The 24,131-nt window shown below is 42.8% G+C and overlaps 1 protein-coding gene across 2 annotated transcripts; it reads left to right on the plus strand.

Moving 5' to 3' along the window:
- Positions 1 to 1,472: 1,472 nt before the first annotated feature.
- On the plus strand, positions 1,473 to 13,245 carry ILRUN (inflammation and lipid regulator with UBA-like and NBR1-like domains). 2 transcript variants are annotated; one of them, XM_061559763.1, is made up of 5 exons: positions 1,473 to 1,692; positions 5,341 to 5,495; positions 8,597 to 8,794; positions 10,469 to 10,851; positions 11,549 to 13,245. In XM_061559763.1, exons 1-5 carry the CDS (start codon positions 1,538 to 1,540, stop codon positions 11,585 to 11,587), a joined length of 930 nt encoding a protein of 309 aa, XP_061415747.1. In that variant the 5' UTR covers positions 1,473 to 1,537; the 3' UTR covers positions 11,588 to 13,245. The 2 variants fall into 2 exon arrangements, with proteins under 2 accessions (XP_061415747.1, XP_061415748.1); XM_061559764.1 differs by having other exon boundaries at positions 10,469 to 10,569; positions 11,549 to 13,123.
- Positions 13,246 to 24,131: the final 10,886 nt, after the last annotated feature.

Here is a 24,131-nt window from a genome sequence, read left to right on the forward strand (position 1 = left end):
AGAAGGGGAATCCGAACTTGAGTTTGTGGCATGTGGATTGTGGCTTCACGACACGGAGGGATGGCAGCGACTTAGGGACAGATCGTCTTGGTTCTTTCGGTAAAGTCACGTAGAAGGAAAATAAAATAATAAAAATAAAACATAATAAAATTATTCTCACGACGTTTCGGCCACAACGCAAGCAGCCGTCTTCAGGTGGAGAACAGGTCTGTCAAGTAGAGTCTGAATGGCACGCCCCAGGCTTGGAGTGACCATGCTGGGATGGAGGGGCGAAGAGCGCCTTGACAACATAATTTGCATGTCAAGAGGAATTTGGCATATTTATGGGAAATGCAGATATGCGATTAGTACTACTTGTGAAATGCGTAGGAAGTTTGGCGAGGGGTTTAAAGTCATTATGCAGGATTAGCAGTATCAAAAGGAGGGAGTAAGGTTAGAATTAATAAAGGGAAGGAATGTTAATAATATGGCGCCGTAGCAACTAATATGCTTTTAGAATATACATTGTAATATTACACTATGTTTTATTCTACCCACCCAACTGTAGGGACAAATGTCCAGTCTTGGAATATATACCCCGTTAAGCTCCCACCCTAACACGACCAGTGTCGTACACCTGGCACGGCGAGGTTGGGGAGCTGGTCAAGGTCAATAGGCCATGACCTGCTGACCTTGACAGTCAAAGTTGTTCCCCCTAAGAATCGAGCGTTGCTCTTGCAATGAGAAGCTTCGATTCCTCGGATCGCGCGCGACGCGTCATGGGAGCTTGGCCCTCGGCGTGGGTCACGCGACCCGCCCTCGTGCGTCGTGACGCCCCCCACCCCGCGCGCGTGAGGTCACGTGGTTCCTTTGTGGGCGCGGTGACGTCACATGCGACCCCTTCCCTCCGACCCGAGTGATGACGCCTCCGCACGCGTCGACGTCACACTGCCCCATCCACGCGTGACGTCACGCGGGCAGTCGCGCAGCACGATGAGATCACGTTAGCGAGACGTTTTCATCTATTGCCGGATGACGTCACAACGCAGTAACCATCGCGACGGATAACGTCCGCGCCTGGCTTTTTCCTGCGCCAAACAAGTTCAAATTCATTTATTAGGTATAGCCCTGTGAGCCATTCGGCTCTTGAATCGGGTGCAACCGCAACTAACAAAAACAAGAAAACATCTTAAAGTGACTATGTGCAAACAGAAAAGACAGCAAAATATTGCAGAGAAAACACCGTACATCAACGCTGTGTGCAAAAATCCCAGTGGGATGCAAGTCAAACAACAAAAACAACCACAAGACAACTTAGATTAAGGCCATCAGTCTAACTCCGTAGTCCGTACTACAACAAACAAACAAACATGGCCACCCCCCACTGACTCCCCGTGACGTCACCCTATCTCCGCTCCCTCCCCGCCCCGACGTCATCCCACAAAACTTGCCTCGGTGACGTCATCCCGTACACCCCCCCCCCCACCGGCCTGTCGGTGACGTCACCCTGTCCCCCCCGCCCCTCGGTGCTGCCGGGCCGCGGCGGCACGGGCCGGCCATGGACTGCGATATGGATGTCGACCAGGAGCTCATGCAGAAGTTTAGCTGCATGGGCACGACGGACAAGGACGTGCTCATCTCCGAGTTCCAGAAGCTGCTGGGCTTCCAGCTCAACCCCGCGGGCTGCGCCTTCTTCCTGGACATGGCCAACTGGTGAGGGAGGGGGGGGGGGCGCGGGCTAGGCTAGGCTAGGCCTGGCACTAGGCCTCACTCACAGCGCTGAGGCGCCGCGAATTCCCGCGCGTAGCCGCCTCGCTCGCCTCGCTCGCCTTCTCCCCGTGCTCGCCTCGCCTCGCCCCCTGTGCTCGGCTCCTCAGCGGGGCGAGAGACGCGAGGGGAGAGTCGCGAGCCTGAGAGAGGCCTGGCCCTGACGCGGCCTACTCCCTACGTCATTGTGGGTGGTGGTGGTGGTGGGGGGAGGGGGTCTCCCTGGGCCTGCCCGGGCACAACAAAGTGATGAGCACGGGGGGGGGGGCCGTGCTGATGAGTGGTGTGCTGATGAGTGGTGTGCTGATGAGTGCCGTGCTGATGAGTGCCGTAACAACGCGAAACCCCAGCCAGGTTTAAATCCCTGCTTACACGCGTACTGAGGCTGACAGATATACGGGGCCAGCAGAGGGATTGATGGACCGACACGGCGTGTTTTGTTGTGTTTACGTGGTGACGCGAAGCCTTACATGGTTACGTCGTGTTGGTTCGGTAATTATATGTTTTGTTTGCTACACCCATCGCGTTACTGCACCCCCCCCCCCCCCCCGTGGTTTGTGATGGGTTTTTTTTTTATCGAGTTGGCACAAATGCCTCGTCATCCCACTCCTGACGTCGGCACCGCTAATTCTGGTTGTTGTTTACACTCGGCTTTACCCGTGTGTGGGATCCCTATTGTGGTGTCACGGCTGTGGCTTTGCCATATCAGAATCTTTATTTATTGTGGAGGAAATCCGATGAGCAATTAAGCTCTTTTTTTCACGGATTTCCGGTAGGGGCGGGTCCGAAAGATTCAACAATAAATACAATAGATTAAGTGTATAAGTTCACATTGCATAAGTACACCATTTCCCAAGCTTGAGCAAGGCAGCAAAACTACAAAAACTGTAAACAACAAAAACAGTCCCAGACCACACCAAGACAATATACACAGTCCCTCAATAAAATTTAACTATCGATGGGTGAGGATGAAGATTTATCTGATATTTCTGATACCAGTCATCGAAGCACACGGCTCGCTTCGTTTCCTTGATCTGGTGTGTGAAATATAAGTTCTACTTTGTGGGAAATTCGCCTCCGTGTAAGTCACCTCAATCTAGAAATATCGAATTTTCACCATTTGCCCATCGTAATCATGAGGTGAGCTCTGGCTCGCGCTTATCTAAGCGTGATTTACATTGATGGAGTTTTTATTTATTTAAATTACTTTAAAGGGAGACCATTGCTTTAAGCCCTGTTATGAAATTGGCCACATCACAATAGGAATGCGTGTGATGGTGTGTTTCAACTACAAAGTATGTGACATCAAGAGCTGAAGTTTTCCCCTTGTGTTGTTGGCAAAAATAATTGTATGTCTCCTCTCGAACGTAGCTTGCCACCTGTTTAAGAGCATTGAGCCAGTGATGACAATTCCACATTCCCATGGCGGGATAAATTTTACAAAGGACGACCACTGTTGACTTCCCACTGAGTGGCACCTGTTTTTATCAACCCCATGGTATGAAAGTGACTGGGATTTGATTCTCATGTAGTTACGATCCATCGAGGATGGATGTAAGGCAAGAGCTTAACTTAGGATGAGAGAAGACTTGGCCAGTTCCGTGACAATCACATTTCACAGACTGCAAAGTCACGTGATGAAGTGGAAAGACCAACTCTTATTGAGTCGCATTAAAGTGACAGGTCTGTTGATGTGAATTTGAAATCATGCATTGTCTGCCACGGCAATGAAGTCAAGTGGTGTGGATGTATAAGGCCTTAACACATTTCACCAATCAAAAAAATATAGGAGCTAATTGAGACGGCACCAATTTGATACAAAAAAATAAGTGCCAAGTGCACAGGTTTAGGCAAGGGTAAGAAAAAATGCATATGATTGTTTATTAAAATATATGCATATATTCTGGTTTAACAGCAACAATGTAATATTGTTAATTTCTTTGGAGATGTCTGCGTCACATGCCGCATGTGACGCCTATGAGCAATGAAGAGCATTGCTTTTAGCATAGAGGCCCTGCCTGCTTCCACAGGTAAAATAAGGTGAGTACTTAACTTTCTGAGGTCCATGATTTTGCAGACAAGAGGAAATTCTGGCACAGACACATATGCCATTCTTCCTGCCATATAGTTGGTGGTATAACGCATCTTTGGTCCACAATATCGCGGTACAGAGGAAGTTTACAGTAATCATTTTGTCTCTTCTCGTGGTTTCTCACCGAATCACGTTCGTCCAACACATGAACGCTTGCCAAGCTTGGAACGTTTTTGCAACATTGCATTGGCAATAACAATAACTCTAACAAGTTTTTTTTTCATCCACTTTTGGAATTTGTTTCGGTATTTTAGTAGGAGAGAGAAAATGTATTGTTTAAAACAGTCTTAAATTGATGTTGTGTAGAGAAAAATAAATGGCACACAACAGGAGTTAATTTGAGATTGTCTTAAAGCCAGGTTTAGTCAATTTACCTGTAGTATGTTTCTAAAGCTAGTCATTCAATTGGGCACAAAGAGGACCAAAGCAAGATGGTAGGATACTGTAATAGTGAACCTTGAAGCCCTAATACCAAGTTAACAACAACTGGAGCATCACATGCAAGCAGATGCACGGTCGAATGGTAGCATTTGCAAAGTTGGTCACTGTTGACCTCATAACCTTCATCAATAGCATGGTATTGCCATGCTTCTTTGTGCAGCAACCACATATGCATAACACAATGTATGATGCCCACACAGTAAAAAAAAACTTGTAAAAAATATGTATGGCGACTTTGGTTTAGAGGATCTGTGAGTGACATCCAATATGACCATGAGCAGCCACTCATGAGTGATCTTTTTTTAGAAAAAATAAAGCTTCAATTTCAAGTCTTTTGTGCCGGACAAAATCCATTTCCATGTTCTGGAATGTTTTACGGAAGTTATAACAAAGGGAGAGCAGAGTATGGAGAGCCACACCTCCACTTGTGGCCATTGTCTAGATCCTCTCAACTCTTACCTCTGTTTTCCTATTTCCTCCCAATCCAATTTTTTCTCTTCCCTCCATAACTACCCTTCATATGTTAATGCTGTACATTAACCTTGGCATATCAGAAATGAAGATGATAAATTAGTTACTGGTGATTAACACAGTTCCAGATGCGGTGTCACCATTCTGCTTAAATGAACCTGTAAGATCTTGTTGAAGATTATATACATGTTTATTATATGTTTTGTCTTGAGTTTGACTTTCACATTTCCTAATTTGAATGTTTAATCTTAAAATTGTCCAGTGAAAATAATGATCGCAGGGTTACTTGTGCTCTGTCTGCGTTATATTAATGTCTATTCTGCTTTCACGACCCACAACAAACCTTTATGAAACCAGCAAACACCCTGGAATGATAATTATTAAATGAATACTTAACCAGTGACAATTGATATTAGAAAACCAGGCCCAAAATAAGTTAACACATACATTATACGGTAACAAAAGTGGAAAATTACGCTGATTACAAAGTCTACCTGAAACGTTGAGCATTCCATTATCGAGTGGAACACATGTTTTGTGGTTTATTTTAAAGTGGGCTCTTGTGTCCTGTTGACACTGTTTTATTACAGGAATCTCCAGGCAGCCATTGGCGCTTATTACGACTTTGAAACTCCCAACATCGTGACGCCGTGCATGTCGTTCATCAAAGACGTCACGATTGGCGAAGGGGAGTCCATCCCTCCCAACACAATTTTTACAAAGACGTGGAGAATACAGAACTCAGGTATCTTGCACAGCAACATGCACATCGTACTGAATACACGGGCAGTGATGACTTGGGAATTTAAGACCGTTTTCAATCCTCCCGTAATGTTACGTCCTGTCTTCTTACCTATTGACCCTCCTGACTCACCTCCCATAAAGCCAATGACAAAGACAACCCACACATTGCTTTGTGAGATCCATAGTGAATTACTTTTCTCTGGAACTCAGTTGTCTTTGGCTAATCCCCCCATATGATCACGAAAGACAACAAGAGGTCTAATGCATGGCTTCAACTCTGGCCAGATTAACAAATTATGTGTGCACTGTCAGGCCGCAGCACATAAGGGTACTCTTAGTTATCAATACTCAATAAAAGAAGCAGTTATGAGTAACTTTTTTAATTGGGTACGCATTTTATTATTAACTGAAAGGCAACATGAAATATTCATGGACTGGAGCACATTGGAAAGCTGGCGTTATGGATGTCCACTTTCCTGTGGTTTGGGCCAGTCTATCCAAAGCATGATCACTGTTGGCTCATCACTAATTAGTAAAAGTTATCTTGACAACTGAGATGATTAGCTGAGTTACCCTTGACGAGGAATTGAAATCACGACTTTCTGACCTCATTATAACCACTGTGACATGGCCAGTTCGTAATGTCACCACTTAGTATATACAGAATACCCCCCTATTATCTAAGCTGTGCAGGGAGAAGTTACATTTACAATCCAGGAGTTATACATTAACGTTTAATCTAATAGTGTTTTTCATTGTCAAAGTATGTAACATGACTTTCCACAGCATCTTACTCTACTTAGTGGCAGCACAAAGTCTCTCATTCCTCTGCCCCCGCATTGTGGTGTTATTCTTCCTGACCTGTTTCCCACCATTCTCTGGCCAAAGTTCTTCCACCCCACCCACTGATTTCTTCTTCACATTACTCAAAATACAAATAAAAACGAGCACTGTACTTGTTAATGTTTAGCTTTTTTTTCGTATATTTTTAGTGAAGCTCTGACCTCTGACAAATATATTTAAAGATTAGCCATGACTGCAAAACATTTATTAACTCTGCCCCTTTGCTTTGTTTGTAATTGTGAACATGCAGTGCACGGTTCTGCACGAGTATCACATCGTGGACTTCAAGCCAATACAATTGTTCAGGTTACTGTGAATGCTACTCAATTATAAGAGGGCTACAATATACTGACAAAGCCTGGTTTCTTTCATTAATAACCAAGATTAGCGTGCAAGCCTTGCTACAGCTACTTTCTGACATTGAGAGGTCTTGCAGACTGCGTGGATACTATCAAGCACTGTTTAAGAAGCCCACAAACCAGCAGAACATGTCTAGACCATCAGTGTTGTTCCTGACGTAATAATTCTGGCCATTTGCCTCGGAGCCATGTGCTAAGTCAACCCAAGATTTCATTCCAGTTCGATGAAGTGAAGGGTACAGGTGTCCAAAGTCATCTGGCTTGAGATGACATTCTCAACACTGCTGATCATGCCAAAACCTGGATCAAGGAAGGTCTATCTCATATGGTCATTTAAATATCAGTATGTTGTGGTGGAAACGTTCCCTATCAAGCTCAGCAAAATCTATTTTATTTATTCACTCAAACGCTCAAGTCAAAAGTTATATGTACAACTTAAAACCTCTACTGTTCTGGCTGGGTCAGAGACAGCATATATGTCGTTTTGCTCCTCCCAGGTCCCAGCAACACATGAGTCAGAGCTTGCGAGCTCCCCAGTGCACTGTAGAAGGCTATCTTTTTATAGTTTCATGGGAGGGTGGGGCACAAGACTGTAATCACCTCCCTAGACAGCCAAGTGAGCCCAGAGTCAATCCCTATCCCAACTTAATCTTTAATCATTCACATAGGGTGGATGCTCAAATATTGTCAGGCAGGGTCTAAGCATTCAAACAAGGTATTTCAAATTGTGTTTTTTTGTTTGGTAGTCTCAATAGGTCACCTTGGTTCGGTTTGTTGAGTATAGGATTTCTTAAACTGAAACCGAATAATCCTGAATAAGGTATTAAAAAGACCTCAAGTCTAACACTACTCTTACAGGAGAAATATTTTATAGGTGATTTTGTACAGCAATGTTCTTTAATCTTAATAAAGGTACTTAATTTACAACATAATTGTAACGTACAAATACAATACAAAAATACAATTGCATTCAAGTAATGAGATAGTGATTGGGCCTCGGAATGAATTACTACATGGATCATACGATGTGCTCACAAGAACACATTTTACCACAATGCAATGCGGCAGCAACATTTTATAATTGGACTTGTAATATAAACATTTGTTTAATTAGTCATTTTTTAAAATACTGCCATGCTGTTAAGTGCAGTCTCCAGTGCAGTCTACAACCTGTATTATCCACTCTGTCACTGGCCTCTATGTGCAATGAGAAATGGATATTGCCAAAAACGTCAAGTTTGTTCACTGCTTGTGCACAACTATCAACCAAGGATCACCAAAATAAATAATTTGTTCAATAAGTTTCATGTGGCTTTTTTCATCTTAGGAATTTCAAATGACTCTTAAGAATCTGAAGAAGTCCTCCCTTTGGCTGTGTGTAACTCCTTAAGAATTCCAAGCTTGCTTAATTTTGGCTCGGATGCTTTTTGGAAGCTAGAGTGAAACCTAATAGTTCTATAAATACCTTGTCTGACACTGAGACTTGGGTAGTGACCGAAGACTCGGTGTCACAAAACCTAAGAATCCTAGTTTGCCTCCTGAAGGCTTAGGAATGTGCACGTATTCCTAATAATTTTTGAAATGCTAAAGATGTTTATGATCCTTGGACAACATTCTGAAGTCATGAAATAAGTAGTTAATGTTTTATTGGTTTTACTAATGTTAGCCAACAACTTTTGTTTCCAAAATAAGAAAAATGTAGCCTATATATTTGAATTACTTAGTGCTACTGAAATAACATCTCTGAGGTCCAGTCTTTATTATTATTTTAAGAAGCAACAAAAACTAAAACATATAGAGGCATTGTTTCCTTCTATTCGCATCACATTTAGTCTTCTCCTTGGCACTTCTGGTAGTGCAAAATGCAACCACCAGCCCCTTTTTTTCATTGCGTGCGCAGGGACGGAGTGTTGGCCTGCTGGTGTCGTGCTCAAATTTGTGAACGGGCACCAGTTTGGGCCGGTAAGCTGTGTGCCGGTACAGGCGCTGGAGCCGCAGCACATGGCGGACGTGAGTGTGGACATGACGAGCCCTGGCCCACCTGCCATGTACCAAGGCCAGTGGAGGATGTGCACTGCCAACGGGCTCTTCTTTGGAGGTGAGCTTATCACTTTAAAGCATTCTCATGGGTGGTGGTGTTTTTATGGCTGTTTGTGTGCCCATGGTTAATAGATTCACCGATGAGTCAATATTTCTGTATAAGAGTTTCACCGTTGTGCCCGTGCAGCTGTGTCCGACGGGTGTTTGGCGTGTTGTCCGACTGGAATTTAATATTCAGTTCCTGGCAAAGCTTTTGGCACATGAAAGGAGATGTTGCACATCGTGCCGAACAAAATATGTACGTCACAACCCGAAAAGCCGTCATCGGAGAGCTACACTGATGAGTGCGCAAATTGCTCTTTAAATTTCTGCTTCTGGACAGTATTTCTGTAAAGCGTTTGCAGAGTCATGATCCACTGCTAAGAGGTTCTTGAAGTACCCTTTGACATCGTATGCAAGAGTACAGCAGTTGCCATCAAATGTCTCGGTCAGGACTGGGAGAATATTGACTTATTCTAAGCAAAAGATTGATATCCCCACACGAAATTATTAACAGGGTATCCTCGTTTTAAACAGTGGAAAAAACTAGCATTCTCGTGGAGAGGCACGAGAATAGAAAAGGAAAAGTTAATAAGCAATGTGAGAATGAGCTGTCTGAAACCACAAACATCAAAGTGAAGACAGAGATAAAAAAAGCGTCAAATGTCAAACAAAGTGAACACATCATTATAAAAAAAATAATCTGAAGACCGAGATTGCAAATGAGACAAAGCAATACAAACATTCCAGTACAAGAGAATAGTCAATCTGCCTGCTTGGAATTACACTGAGAGACGAAAAAATTGGAAGACATGGATGGATCAGAGAAAATACACGAGTTAAAGACATTAACTGATAGAACATTTATGTGGGTTTAGGCTCGACATCGAGGTACGATGGCCAACTGATAATGGAGTGGCAGTCAAAGGGGAGAACATGGCTGAAAATACAGCTGAGAGTACAATCACTGGAAAGATTGGGCAATTAAATCAACTCATGTGCAGGAGATAGATGGATTTTTGTATCACGAAATGACTTGATGTTTTCAGCCAACTGCACAAACTAGAAGGAACTTTCATCACTGACATTTTGTGGAAATATGGTTGATTAAAATTGTGTTTCAAGCCTTGGGCAAAAGTGAGCCCCATAGCAAGGATATTTGATTACTTTTAAAATTGGAATTATCCATACCCTGACGTATACCATATTCATCTAATTATAAGATGCGAAGGAAAGTAACACGCAACCTAAACTTGTGAACCGTGTCAATAAAGTTTAATTGATCTGGTCATACACAACCTACCGGATGATAAGACACATCCCCAAGCTTTTCTTTCAAATACAGGCGAAAAATGCCTCGTCGTATAATGCGGAGGATATGGGAATATGTAAAAAATATGTGGATGTAAAATTGAAGCAAGGGGACTCGACACCACAGTGTTAATGCTTCACCATGGTCATGACAACACAATCTATGCTGAAGTCTCTCTCTGTACCATTGGGGGTCCACAGGAAACAAGGTAGAGGTATCGATTGTGCTCTCTACTGAAAGTTCAGAATCAGAATTTATATTTTATCTTGGAAGCTCTTGTTCACAGATGTATAGTAAAAAGTTGCGGCTTCTGATGAGTGTATTTCCTAATTTCATGTTTATGTTCTCATTGTGTGTGTGTGTGTCTCTGGTTTGTTGTAGATGTCATTTGGGTGATCATCTCCGTGGAAGTTGGAGGAGTTCTTGGAGTAACACAACAGCTGTCTACGTTTGGAGCGGAGCTTTCTGCTCAGCACTCAGCGGTACAGCCTGACTTTAACCCCTTTGCGTCACCACACAAAGAAGAACAGCCCCAAGATAACCAAGAAAGCTGCCATCAGAATCTGTTCGGCAGACAAACCTTGAACAATTCTGAAGCTGTGTTTTTCCAGAATGCATGGAGCCCTACTGGCATCGATTGTGACCAGGACAGCAAATCAAATGAACTTGTTCAAAATACGCAATTAAAAATACAGAAAATACACTTAGAAGATGTAACCAATTCAGCTGACTGTCACCCTCTGCACACTGCTCCCTGTAATCTGGTAAGCGTGCTTTGTCGTTGATTTGTTCAACAACATTTACAACAGTAGAAAGGCTAGTTGATTATGTAATTCCGAGTTAAGTGATGCTTTCATCTGTACAAGCGTATGAAATAAGGCATCTAAAACTGGACGTTTATGAGGTAGTTCCCCTATTCCCACATATGGGTAGCACAGATAAAGTTAGCTTCAAGGCACATGTCCAATTGTTTAACAACTCGGTGTCGTTGCATTTGAAATGCGTTGCTAGTGAGATACCACTAGAGGCACCCAAAGTCAAGCGTTGATTTATTGGGCGCTCGGGACCCAACACTAGTGCCAGCCTCATTCTTGATTACTTTGACTCAGGAGTGATGCAGTAGATAGCGTCTTTCTGTTTTAACCTTAGCATAAAAATCTGATAGAATACTTAAAAGCAGTGCTGAGTGATCAAATTGGAAATTTTTGATAAATAAATGGTGCGTATTTTAAGATTCCCCACAGGTTCTCCAGAATGTTTAAAATTGCAGCTATAACTGGCGAGTCTTGATGAATTGGAAGTTTGTAAGGTATTTTTCCGAACCGCTTCCTTTTTTTCAAAACAAGACTTGGTCAGTTTTTGCACAAGTGGAGAGAGCCGTTTATTGCCATGCTGTGGGTTTTAAGTTGTAAAAAAAAAAATACTAATTATGTTAATGTCACTCTGTTTCCCTTTTCACAGAATTGCTGCAATGAACCGGAAGGTTTTGGCAAGTCGTAAGGGTGTGCTGGCGTTCCGTGTGCGGGACGTTTGTCAGCTGTTTAAACACAGCAGTGGCCCTACCCAGCTGCACCTCACACTTTACCGGTGGATGATTTGGCCGTTCGTTTTCTCAGACTGCTTTGCTTCGCTTTGACAGAACAAGAATTGGTCTGATTCACACGAGGAGAGCTGCATATAGCCATGCTGTAGGTGAAAGCTGCTCCAGACTGTAATTATGTGTACAGAAATCTATCTTGATTCTTTTCAGATTTGAATAAAGTTATTCAATTTTTTTGACAGCAGATGTTTATGGGTTGTTTATTTTCTTCAGCTGTCATAACCGCATGCATTATATCTGGGGTTGATTGGATTCTGCAACTGATAATTTTCAATGCTTAGTTATTTTTTTGTTCACATTGCTGATCCTTTTACAAAACCATGACATGCAGGTAGTAAGACAGGTTGAGTGTACATCCACTAAACTGGTATGGGTTGCTTTACAAAACATGGTAAATTTTAACATGTTGGATTTAATTTTTCAATTATAATATGAAAAGCCTTATTCAGGATATTTAACCTTGCATCATGACATTAATTTAAAATGTAACATCTAATGCTCCTTGGATGGTGATGGGAAATGTGTTAACTTATTTAATTGAGATGCTCTGGATCACATTTTTGAAGGTTGCCCCCATTTCGAAATTTAACATTGAGTGCCATTTGTGATCGAGAAATTGGCATTTTACATTTCATTGTGTAAGTAAACCATGGCATTATAATAGCCGTGTGTTTGGGTGGTGTGCTGATGGTGGCTCAACCACCCATCCATGGTGTTGAAAAGCACCTTGTGATAACCCGGTTGATCGAGCATCAAATGCATTTTAGCTACCACCAATGATGAGAGTTGGTTTCAATGAAATGTGGTACTACACATGATGTTAACTACACAGGTGGAGACATTTGCCAGGTTTAAGATGCATAGCCCCCAGACCATTTGGGTTTTCTACACTCATGCCTCTACAATGGGGACGGGGGGGGGGGAATTGTCTCGACATCTCAAAATTATGTCTTTGTCCTCCCCACACATTTATAAATTAGAATCTCTTACAATATGTCCAATATACCCTCTTCTATCATATAGCCATAGAACTGACCTAGTTAGTAATGTCATATAATGTATTAAAGTTTAGTTATTCAGTGTGTGTGGTGTGTTTGCAGACCCTATAATTGTGGATTTTTATTTGCCGCAGTGTTAACTGTTTATGGTTTTATACACTGGAAAGGGTGCATACAATCTTATTTATTTATATCATAGGTCCAATTTAACTTTTGTTGTGGATTTAACATGTTTATCTTCATAACCATTACTTTTTCACGACATTGGCAATGTGTAACATATGCATATGACCTGTACATCAAATTAGCCATGTATTGGCCACTGTAGTCTTAATTTTGTTAAATATTGTCCCGTTTCATATGCTCAACCTGCAGCTGGGTTTTCACCTGGTTACATATGCACTACAGTGAGAAGTAAATAAAATTTCATCAACATTGTTTAATGTTAAAGTTTTGTTTAGTTAACATAATTCAGCTCAATAAAATACAATGGCATTACTAAAAATCTGCCTGTTAATATAATTTTATATAAAACCGAATAAACTTGCATTGACACTATCTTTTTTTTGCTTTAGAGATCTGCATAAAATTTCTAAAATTTTACGATTATATCATGTTGTGGTTCCATCATTCTCCCGAAGGCAAGAGGCTCTCAACCTTTTTGGAATGGTTCCTAATTAACACCACTGGTCCCTGCCCCCCTCCCACATAGCTACTTAGGCCACAAGACAGTGATCACATGTCCAAGCCTCGAGTCAACGTGGTGCTTGGGCATTTGTTTGTCGTGTATTGCACCTTTTCTTTTTCCACTGGCACAACTGAGCCATGCCGGGGCAGTCCCGAGCCAGAATCCCAAGTCGTGCCGTTCGCATCATGCACAACGAATGAGTCGATACACGTTCATTGTGCGCTTGTTGCACGTTACACATTCACGCACTCGATTCAGGTTTTGTCTTTTCGATATATATTATTGATCTTAAGGTGTAGTCATGTCACACAATATGAATGTTATGATCGATGCCCCAAGCCATTGCCCCAATTCAAATTCCTATGCCTTCCGAAGCCAGCATAGCACGCTTTGATTGGATGTACGTAATGTATGTTGATCTTCTTTGCACCGTACATTGCCAACCGTGCTAATCGGTGCCTGGGGAAGGACAAGAAACTAAACGCAAAAAGCTCAGCTTGGTAAATTTTTGGGGAAAATCGCCCGTTGTGTGATGGCCCGATGCTGGCTTGGACCGGATGTGCCAGTGGACAAGAGATTGTCTTTTTGTTTTGTAGATGCGACGTGGTGCTGTTTACTGCACACACAATTTCGCCTGCACGGTGTCCATGCCGCTGCCTGCCTCCCCCCTCCCTTCCCTGAAGAGGTGGTTACACCCTTTTGGGGGTGTTACTCACAGGCTGAGAACCGCACCTCTCAAGGGCTGTCATTTTATGTATTGATGCTATGTTCATTATTGATCTCTACATTTCTAAACTCATTTTAAGATCCTCTATCATGTGTGCTTCCATCTCTGTTCATAAGGGCTACAATTCATAATTTTCCCTGCTTTTGAAACTCTTAACTGCTTGCTATGATGTGTTAGCGTTGTGTTTCTGATTGTTTTATTATTTTCACTAATCTGAAATCGTTCTTCATAAACATTTGGTTAGCATCTCTTATTGAAAATTCTCTTCCTCAACATATTTTGTGGTTTCAGACCATTGCGTTTCTTCTCTTTTTCTAACACCCCCACTCACTGCACTACGCACTATAACTTTTCCAGTAAATGCATAATTCAAAGGGTGATAACGATTTCATTGTTCTCCAGGTATCGGAATATGTTTTGGAGTTCTAAATCTGCCACCTGCTGGTATAGATTCGTTGGTGTTATTAGCATCGCGCCCTCTGCCTGCGTCGAAGAGCGCGCATCTGTGATCGCTTTGCTCTGTCGATTGTGTTGAGCACAGAGACGCCTCCAGCACGACGGGGGCGGGGGGGGGTCCGTCAGCACCAGCTCAGTCTTGCTCTTAATTTCACCGTTGGGGCATCTCCACGAAAAAAATCCTAAATAGCTTTTTGGGAAAAGGTATTCATTAATTTAATGTTTGGTTTTTTTTGTCGGCCGAAAATGATTAAATATTGCAACTTTTAATTCTTCACTGCTATGCAAACTTACTGAGAATTTTCCCGTCTGCATCTTTGACTGACTTTTGCATTAAAGTCACCTTTTACGGTGTAATGCATTTTATTCTATTTAGTAGTTGGTTAATTTCTTAATATATATTTCGTCTACTTAATCGTGGGTTATTGGAGCATATATTGATCAACCTTTAATTTGTAGTTCTTCAAGCGCTCTTATTCCGAGAGACGAAGAATCCCACCTTTACACAATTACTGTTAACTCTAACAAAAATCATCCGGTGATGAGACATTTTCTCAGATAAAGATGAGTGTCCCAGATGTCACATTTGAAGTAAATTCTGCCCTTCACAGTGAAAAAAGGAAGAGCTCATGGACCGGATGTAAAAGCTGAACATCAGAGGTGGAACCCATTGTTGGAACATTCAATGTTCAGTCATTTAACACCTTCCTGATGGCATGATGCCCAAATCACTCAAAAACGATGATACTTAAAGACAGTTAAGGTTTACAGACGCAATATTCTCTTATCTCACATGAATTGTTCATGAAGATGACCAGGAACAGAATTAGGAGAAACAAGTCACCCAACCAAGTGAGCAGGCACCGTCTAGGGAAAGGTTTCTGCCATTAACCAAATACGATCGCGTTCTGGAGAAGAAGAATTGCATTTAAATGATCATTGTGCTTAGCCTTTATAGACTAGGAAGAATTTGATGCTGTCAGACTGGGGCATATATCATTTATTATTAATTGACCAGTTACTCGGAGATGACATGAGCAAAGCAAAAATATATATTGAGAATCAGAATGTCTTTACATTGGGGGAATCCGGGAGTCGTGCAAGCTGACACGCTTTGGTTTCATTTATAGCGACATTGGGAGGTCTCTCCCCTCCCCCCACTCAATTTTGGACTGGAGAAATAAAGGGATACTTGTACATGGAAAGAACACTGAGCAGCTCAGATCTCAAGCCAGCGCGACACACGAACCGGTCCGGCGCTGTGGGATGGGGGTGACGTCGCTAGCCAGCCACACTCTTTTTTTTAAGAATTATAAGAACTACTACATTATTATGGCAGTAAAAGAAGATGGAATGAGAGGTGGTTCACTGGTTACCATACTCATCTATGAACCTGGTGACCTGCATTCGATTCCCGGCTATGTATAATCCAAGGTTCTGCCACGACCACTGCATTACCAGCGTGGTGAAGTATGATCTGACACCACCGATGACTGACACGGCATGGTGAGTGCTTCATACATCCGTAAATTAACAAAGCATACGTTGTTTTTTTGGAGGAACATACAACAGCAAGCCGTGCGCACCATCTTTATAAATAACATCTTTTAAATATCAGGGCCAGCAGATTTATGTGGCGGGTGTTTTTTTTGCCTTTGTCAATGGACCCATAAATAGTGGCACGTGTTTTCCTTGCTCGTGCTGTATGGTGACGGCCGTGGTGCATCACCCAAAGCTGCATGCGATGAGCCACGACGAGGCCGCGCATTGCCACGCTCCAGTGATCAAAAAAACCCACGCCAAACTCCCCCCCCCCCCCCACCTCTGCAACGGCCATCGTGGCAGTTTGTCAAAATCTTGTTGTTTAGAGAGTCCAAACGATGTTAAACTCGCTCTGCAGGTTGACACACTGCTGGCTGAACAATAGAACAGAAGCAAACGCTTCAGTTTACGGACCAAATGCTGCAAAAAACATTTTAATTCACGAGCAAATAGTGGCGAGACACAGCGCACAGCTTAATCCAATTATATTACATCTTTTCGATTTAAAGCTTTCGTGACTGCAGGGATTCATATTATTGGTTCTTTCGGTAAAGTCACGTAAAAGGGAAATAATTAAATAAAAGTTAAACAATACAATTCTTTTTTCCGTTCTACGTGATTTTACCGAAAGAACCAAGAATATATATTACATCTGATGATGCAATGGTGGCAGTCGTGATGGATAAGTGAGTTATGAGTTGTCAGTGCAGTTAAATGCATTTTCATATATGTAAACAACCCCGTGGTTGTCTCTTGGTTAAACATTTACATTCAATATTTTGAATTAAACACGTACAGGAATTTTGTGTTTCCAGCAGGATGAGAGAGCTTATACGTCAAATTAAAAAAACTACTTTTGTGTATAGAGTGTACATACATATCAAGGTACCATATCCCATGAAATATCACAAACAAGTAAATTCATCAGTGAAAAATAAAATCATTGAAACTTTTATTTTCTGTGAATCCTAAGCAACGTGCGCATTGCTATTCCAAGCATATTATACTAGTAGGTTATTTCGGTAAAGTCACGTGGATAGGAAAATAAATAGAGAATACATCACGACGTTTCGATCGAAACAACAAGCGATCGTCCTCAGGTGAAAGAGAAACATGCCTCTGTGACAAGGCATTATATAGAGAGGGGAGGGGGGAAAATGCAAAATTTTGCAATCTGTGGAAGGACGTTGATCAACCAGGTAAAGTGTTAACTGTTGTGTTAGCCGACTCTCTGAGTTGCATTACATTTCTACATTTTGTTAAGTTTGATATCTAAGCTTCCTTGTCACATTCTCTATTTCACCCAAGCCCTCTTAGAATTGTATCCCCACCCTCTCGCCCCTTTGCGGCCTCCCCTCCCCGTCTATATAATGCCTCTCTTTCAGCTGAGGACGATCGCTTGTTGTTGCGATCGAAACGCCGTGATCAATTATGTATTTATTTTCCTATCTACGTGACTTTACGGAAAGAACCTAAGAGTATGAAATCCTGCAGTCACGAAAGCTTCTAATCGATATTGGACATTAATGTCTGACGTAATTGTTGAAGTAATCTCTGCTTTATTGCATTTTTGTAGCAGCTGGAAGGGATTTTTTTTCGTCTCGTCTCCTTCCCACAATAACAACTCAGTGATCACTCGTAGGGTGAGTATGGTGTCTGTGTTCGCGCCAGCTGCTGTTACAGGAGTGCAGCTGTGCGTCTGCAGCTTCTCTCTAGCACCAGAGTGGGTATGGCATTCTAGATTTGAAGCTTTCGTGACTGCAAGGATTCATATTCTTAGGTTTTTTGGGTAAAGTCACGTAGGTAAAAAAATTTAATTAGTAAAAGTAAAATAAAAAAATAAAAATCACGACGTTTCGGAGGCAACACAAGCTTCCGTCTTCAGGTGGAACCGTCACAGCACGATAGCTGTATCAAGTGCTATGACGGTTCCACCTGAAGACGGAAGCTTGTGTTGCCTCCAAAACGTCGTGATTTTTATTTTATTTTACTTTTATTAATTTAAAATTTTTACCTACGTGACTTTACCGAAAAAACCTAAGAATATGGGTACGGCATGTCAGCCCGCCCTAGGGGGAACGTGATGCTCGGCCGAGATCCTCCGGGAAAGGTCTCGAAGGGGGCGTGGCCTCGCTCCGCCTTCGGCCACGCCCAGGAGCATAAAGGGGCAGTCCCGAGAGAGAGAGCTTGGCTCGTCTGTGGAATCACGCCTGGGTCCCGCGTCTCGTCGTCTCCGGGTCTTCGTCTAGAGTGAACTCGCTACTCACATAGCCACATCACCTGCTATAGTTCACGTTCATTTATTAGGTATAGCCCTGTGAGCCATTCGGCTCTTGAATCGGGTGCAACCGCAACAAACAAATAACAAAAACATGAAGAAGAAAACAGCTTAAAGTGACTGTGACTACGTGTAAACTGAAAATCCAGGAAAAAAACAGCAAAAATTCCAGAAAAAAGCACCGTACACCAACGCTGTTTGCAAAAATCCCAGTGGGATGCAAGTCAAACAACAACCACAAGACAACTTATATTAAGGCCATCAGTCTAACACCGTACTACAACAAACAAACATGGACAAACCAAAAAACGTTTTCGAAATCACCAAAATAAAGCCATAAAAGCAATGTAACAGTGATCATAGGACCTGTGACCGAATTTTCACAATAAACGACATAAACAACATGTACCATATAAAACCCGAGTTACGATCAGTGTTATTCGCTAGGGAAGTTAAATGAAAGTGTTGCCTCTCAGTCCAGAGCGTGTGCCTTCGTGTTGGTGAACAACACTACATGTGGATGAAGCCACGCACTCACTGGATCGTGTGGAGAGCTAAAAAATACTGTTACACGATTATTGGAACATCATATTCGAGCAGTTTTGTCTGGGAATTCCTGAATCTTGAAACAAATATCAAACGATGCTACACAATGGCAATACAGTAGGAACATTTATTTTAATTCCATCACAGGTCCCAAAAAATATATCTCATGCAAGAATACGTTTTTTTACTTGTACTGGGTGGAAATCAAAAATTTTAAAATCTGGCATAAAAATAAAACTGTCACCCTATTTTGAATTTTCACACGGAGGAATCAAAATCCCCATTCCAGATTTCGAACGTACCGCCTCTCTCTGTCGAGCTCTGGATCCCTGCATCCGCGCGACAATGTAGACCTTAGATCCAGATGCACAATGTGGTGCTTACGCGAATATACAAAACTCTGAATCCTGAAAATCACGTTTTACTTTTGGAATGTAGAATGCTGGGGTTTATATCTATACAGTTCACATTGAAACGTTCAAACTACTCCCATACTCCTATTTAAGTTGCAATTGACATCTTTTATAAAATACACACGTGACATGAAGCATCGTTGCAGAGCTTCGCAGTTCGAACGCACGGCAGCCCTCGGTAAATACCGCGGATGTATCGACCATAAATATGCACCTACTTCACAGGAGGTATTGAAGAGCCCATGACGTTAATTAGCAGCTTGAAAATAAGTTGTCGACATTTGAGAACAGAGAAACGATCAGCAAGCACCCTTTGCTGTCTGGCTGTGTGAAGCCATAGCGAGACAGGATTTGTATGTTCTCCGCCGCATCTCCTTAGAAGGAAATTGTATGAAAGAAAAAATCCGGAGGTCCTTCTCTTGCGCACAGACACACGCGCGCGCGATAGATAGAACACAAAACGCGCCACACGCAGGAGGTACACAGCAAACGTAGCTCGTAACGATCCACAGCAAATTGCCTTTACGCACGATGATCGCTCCATCTAATTTCTCTCACTGAAAAGTGATGAACAACAACACGCCGTTTCAATAAGCAATTACAATAACAGCTGACAATGTTAACAGTTTATTTACGTATTCTTATTTTTGGCTAGATCCACGTCTCAAGTGAGCTTGGCCAATGCCCTTACAAATCTATAAACCAGGTGTCATGTTGATATTGTAAGCGACAAAAATATTTATTTTCCATCATTAACTGTCTTCCAATTCCTTTGAGATCCACAGACAAAGAGAAGAATTGTAGATTCCCTGGTCTTCAGAGATAAGAGGCTGACTGATAGGAAACAAACAAACTGCTGTTTACGAATCATCGTCAGCCATGTTCAATCCACTGCTAGATGAAGACCTCCCCAAGCCACCACCACCTCCCACGATCCCGCGATGTGAATGATCCGCCCAGCACCTGCATCCGATCCGATTTCATGGCTCCGTCTCCACGGTGGGTGTCCTTTCAGATTGCGTTCCGTTCGTTGGCTGCCACTCCTTTATTATCTTTGACCATCGTCTCCTTCCAGCCGCTACGCGCCCTGCCCAAGCCAGCGCCGACTTTTCTTCGCAGTTCGAACGATGTCAGTGACAGTGGCCATCGTACGTAGTCGAACCCGCGTGCTCTTCTCCCCGTCTCTCGCTATAATTCTAAGCATGCGTCTGTGTGTATACGCAATGTACAAATCATGTTGTGTAAGTGAAAGAAACTCGCACATAGCATCGGGCTTGTATGTCCAACTTGTTTACACAGCTCTTGCGGACCCGCACCATATGGAATGGGACTCGACATGATGCCGTGTATGGCAAAGTGATTTCCTAATAGCCAGCCAATTCCCGGCAGCTAAATTCCTGAATGTTTTTTCTTCTTCTAAAGTGCAATCTTTTGTGAAAACTGTTCCAAACTGGATTATGACTGATCGTGAGGCCAAGTTAAAAGGGTATGACATGAACGCTTCTGCTAATTAAACGGTGCATTTTTTTGCGTGTTATGGCAAAATAGTTGTAAATCAACGACTCGATCAATTTCGATTTAAAGCTTTCGTGACTGCAGGGATTCATCTTCTTGGTTCTTTCGGTAAAGTCACGTAGAAGGGAAGTAATAAGACTCTGTCGCCTCGACGGACCTGGTTTTCACCTGAGGACGGCTGCTTGCGTTGTGGCCGAAACGTCGTGAGAATTGTTTTATTATGTTTTATTTTTATTATTTTATTACTTCCCTTCTACGTGACTTTACCGAAAGAACCAAGAAGACTCGATAAATCTGCAGCCCACTTGGCGCTTTGGGGAAGAGGTAAGAGGGTTGGGCTGCGACTCGTGGCCTCTGGATCCAATTAACTTCCATGTTTCCCACCCCCCCCCCCCCCCAGGATAAGAAGGCTTCAACACATGTGTGGAAGGAAACACGATTGTGCCTCGACAATTTGGCTTGATCACATCATTCTGCAAAAACAAAACCGTTGCCATTGTGGCTGACGTGTATCAGTGTCCGTGACGCCTTCGCGATGGCGTGGTTGAAGAGACGATTTCTACCACTGAGTTGCAGATCATTTGCTGTGGGGCTTGCAAGTGTAGTTCGTACACGTACAGCTCCTTTTGTCCATCGATTGCTGGATGAAGCCCCCCTCCCCCTCTCCAGGTTGGGCGGGTCATTTGGGGGGGGGTTATTTGACCATACTTCACCACGCTGGTCAATGGGGTTGGTGAAGGCGGGAAACACTTTTTTTTGTATGCCTGGTAGCACATTTACAATGTTGGAAATATAAATATCTGGGGGAAAAACACAAACGCACTTTTTAAAAACAAAGAATGGTATACATTTGAAAAGAAATGCACATTTAGTATATCATTATTTATCAAAGAAAGCCCCTAAACATGCAACGCGCTGCAAAGCCGGTGGATGTCTTAACCTGTAAAAAATATCAAAGCACTACGATTACGCGTTTTAGTAAATAAGTTAACAGCGTGTCTTTATACAAATATAGTGCCCCTTTGAGTCGTGAATACTGCCCGTCCTCGGTGTGCCCACAGCTGGACCGAGCCACAAGGACGCCACAGTCCGATGTTTATTTATTACTCTCCAAACACACTGTGACTCAAACTCATAAATGGCAATTTATTCCGGGATGTTTGGCCCAAGCAGAATGAACCCACTGTGGCTTTGCTGGCCCAGATAGGGGGGGCAAGATATACTAACACGCCCTCCGAGGCTGCCAATGAACACACACGACACGTTTAAGAAATGCCTCATGTCTGCTGCTGTGGGTGTGTCTGTGCATTTACCATTCATTAGGTTGTCCCCCCATCCCCTATCAATATGCATCAGTTGCTCATAGGTTTGTTGTATTGATATCCATAAGACTCGTTTCCAACAGCTATTGTTAATAGATGTTTATAATTAATACGCGTTGTAGTTGAAGTTCTCAATTAAAGGCTTACTATAGTTAAGTGATATTTGTAGGTGCATTTCTGGTAATAGTTTTACGCCAAATTAAAAGGTGCCCCTTATGTGTGCCGCGTGTGTGGAAGCGGTGGCACGGTGGTTCGGGCCCCTGTGCTCTGAAACCAGCGACATGATTTGGGTCCTGGCCTACGACGAATATCAGTGATATCTGAACCGGTCCTGGGCTCTCTCCAACCTTCATCAACCCGCACTGACCGGCGTGGTGAAGTATGGTCAAACGACCCTCATGACCGACACAGCTGCAGGACTTCATATTCTTTGGATCTTTCGGTAAAGTCACGTAGATAGAAAAAATAAAAGTAAACAAAATAAAAACTACGACGTTTCGATCACAACACAAGCGATCGTCATCAGGAGGAAAAGGGGGGGAAGGCCACTGAAGGCAAGCTGTTTTAAAGGTTTAAAAATGGGCGTGGCACGAGCGTCCTGGTCTCAGAACGAAGTGGGCGGGGCTGTACATTAGAATTGTTGATCTTTGTGCGTGCAATATTATCAACAACGCTGCGTTGACATGTTGCTTATGTTGAGCTGCTAGCCACAAGGGTTGATGTGAGGCCTGAAACCTGTGAGCTCTTTGGTTTCACAATGTCATGAGCAACGTGAGCTGCTGTGTTGCGTGCTTTTTTATGCGATCTCACACCAAAGCATTCAGGCGAGTTAAATGGGCTGACTGAGCATGTTTGTAGCTATCTTATCGTGTTCTGTGTTTACAGAGCTCCTTAGCTCAAGACGCTCTATAAATATATAAAGAATGTGTAACTACATTCTGGTGGCGTGTGTCAGAGTGCTCTGTGCAGTCAGTGTTGAGTTCAGAGGATTGAGTAATGGGTGATCTCATGTGTAGTGAACTCATAGTGTCTGTCTGGTTACCAATAACCTCACAGTGTTCACTTAAGCGGGCTCGTCTAAGGGACTAAAAACGGAAAAGTTTGTCCGCATGAAGTGCAGTACTGTATACGTTTTGTTTTCTAGTTCACCAAGCTAATCTCCTTGCAGACTCGTGTTGTATAACGGCGTGTGTGTAAGAAAAGCCTCACTGCTGATATGAGACCCAGACGGTAAGACCATTCCAGCATTTGCCTGCTTAAACAAACTCTGTTATGAAACATTGGTCTGGAAGGTCCATTAGCTGATAAATAAGGAGGGGGGGAACATATTTCTTTTCATGCAGCTAGTTGGACTTTTGACTTTTTTCTTGGAACGCACAATGTCCTGCAACTTTGTGTAAGGAGTTCTGAGGGATATAGAGTGAAAGGGCAATGCACGACCAACACCCCTGTGTTTAATGCAGGATTACGCGGTCTGGTGTGGTGGTGGATAATTGAGATCGGTTGGGAATAATGAACGAATGTTAGGGGAGGGCAGTTATACTCTCTGCTCTTTCATTACTATGCCAAGGGCCAAATTGAGTGAAAATTACAAATGCGGAGGCTTCGAGAGGCACGCTTCCGCACCCTTAGGATTTTTATTCTTCACTTTCTAAACTAATCTCCTAAAATCCCCACTAGGTTCAATAGACATGTCATATATTTTTATATATAATAAAAGCCCACAAAACCTCTCAGTCCGCTTGTCACCAGGATAAGCGGACTGAGAAACGAACAGCACGTTCACTTAAGCCTATGCAACACAGACGTCCAATGATTTCAACTGAGACTTCCCAGAATGCCCTACACTCCCCACCCACCCACCCCTATAGTTTGCACTACCTCACTGTGAGCCCCAATATTATGCTATTCATCTTGGGGTTTCGCCTCTCTTGCCAGCGGCTGCTTAATGCTTGCTCA

Source organism: Lethenteron reissneri, chromosome 26, assembly GCF_015708825.2.
Source record: "Lethenteron reissneri isolate LAM-NWPU_2019-01 chromosome 26, ASM1570882v1, whole genome shotgun sequence".
NCBI lineage: Eukaryota > Metazoa > Chordata > Hyperoartia > Petromyzontiformes > Petromyzontidae > Lethenteron > Lethenteron reissneri.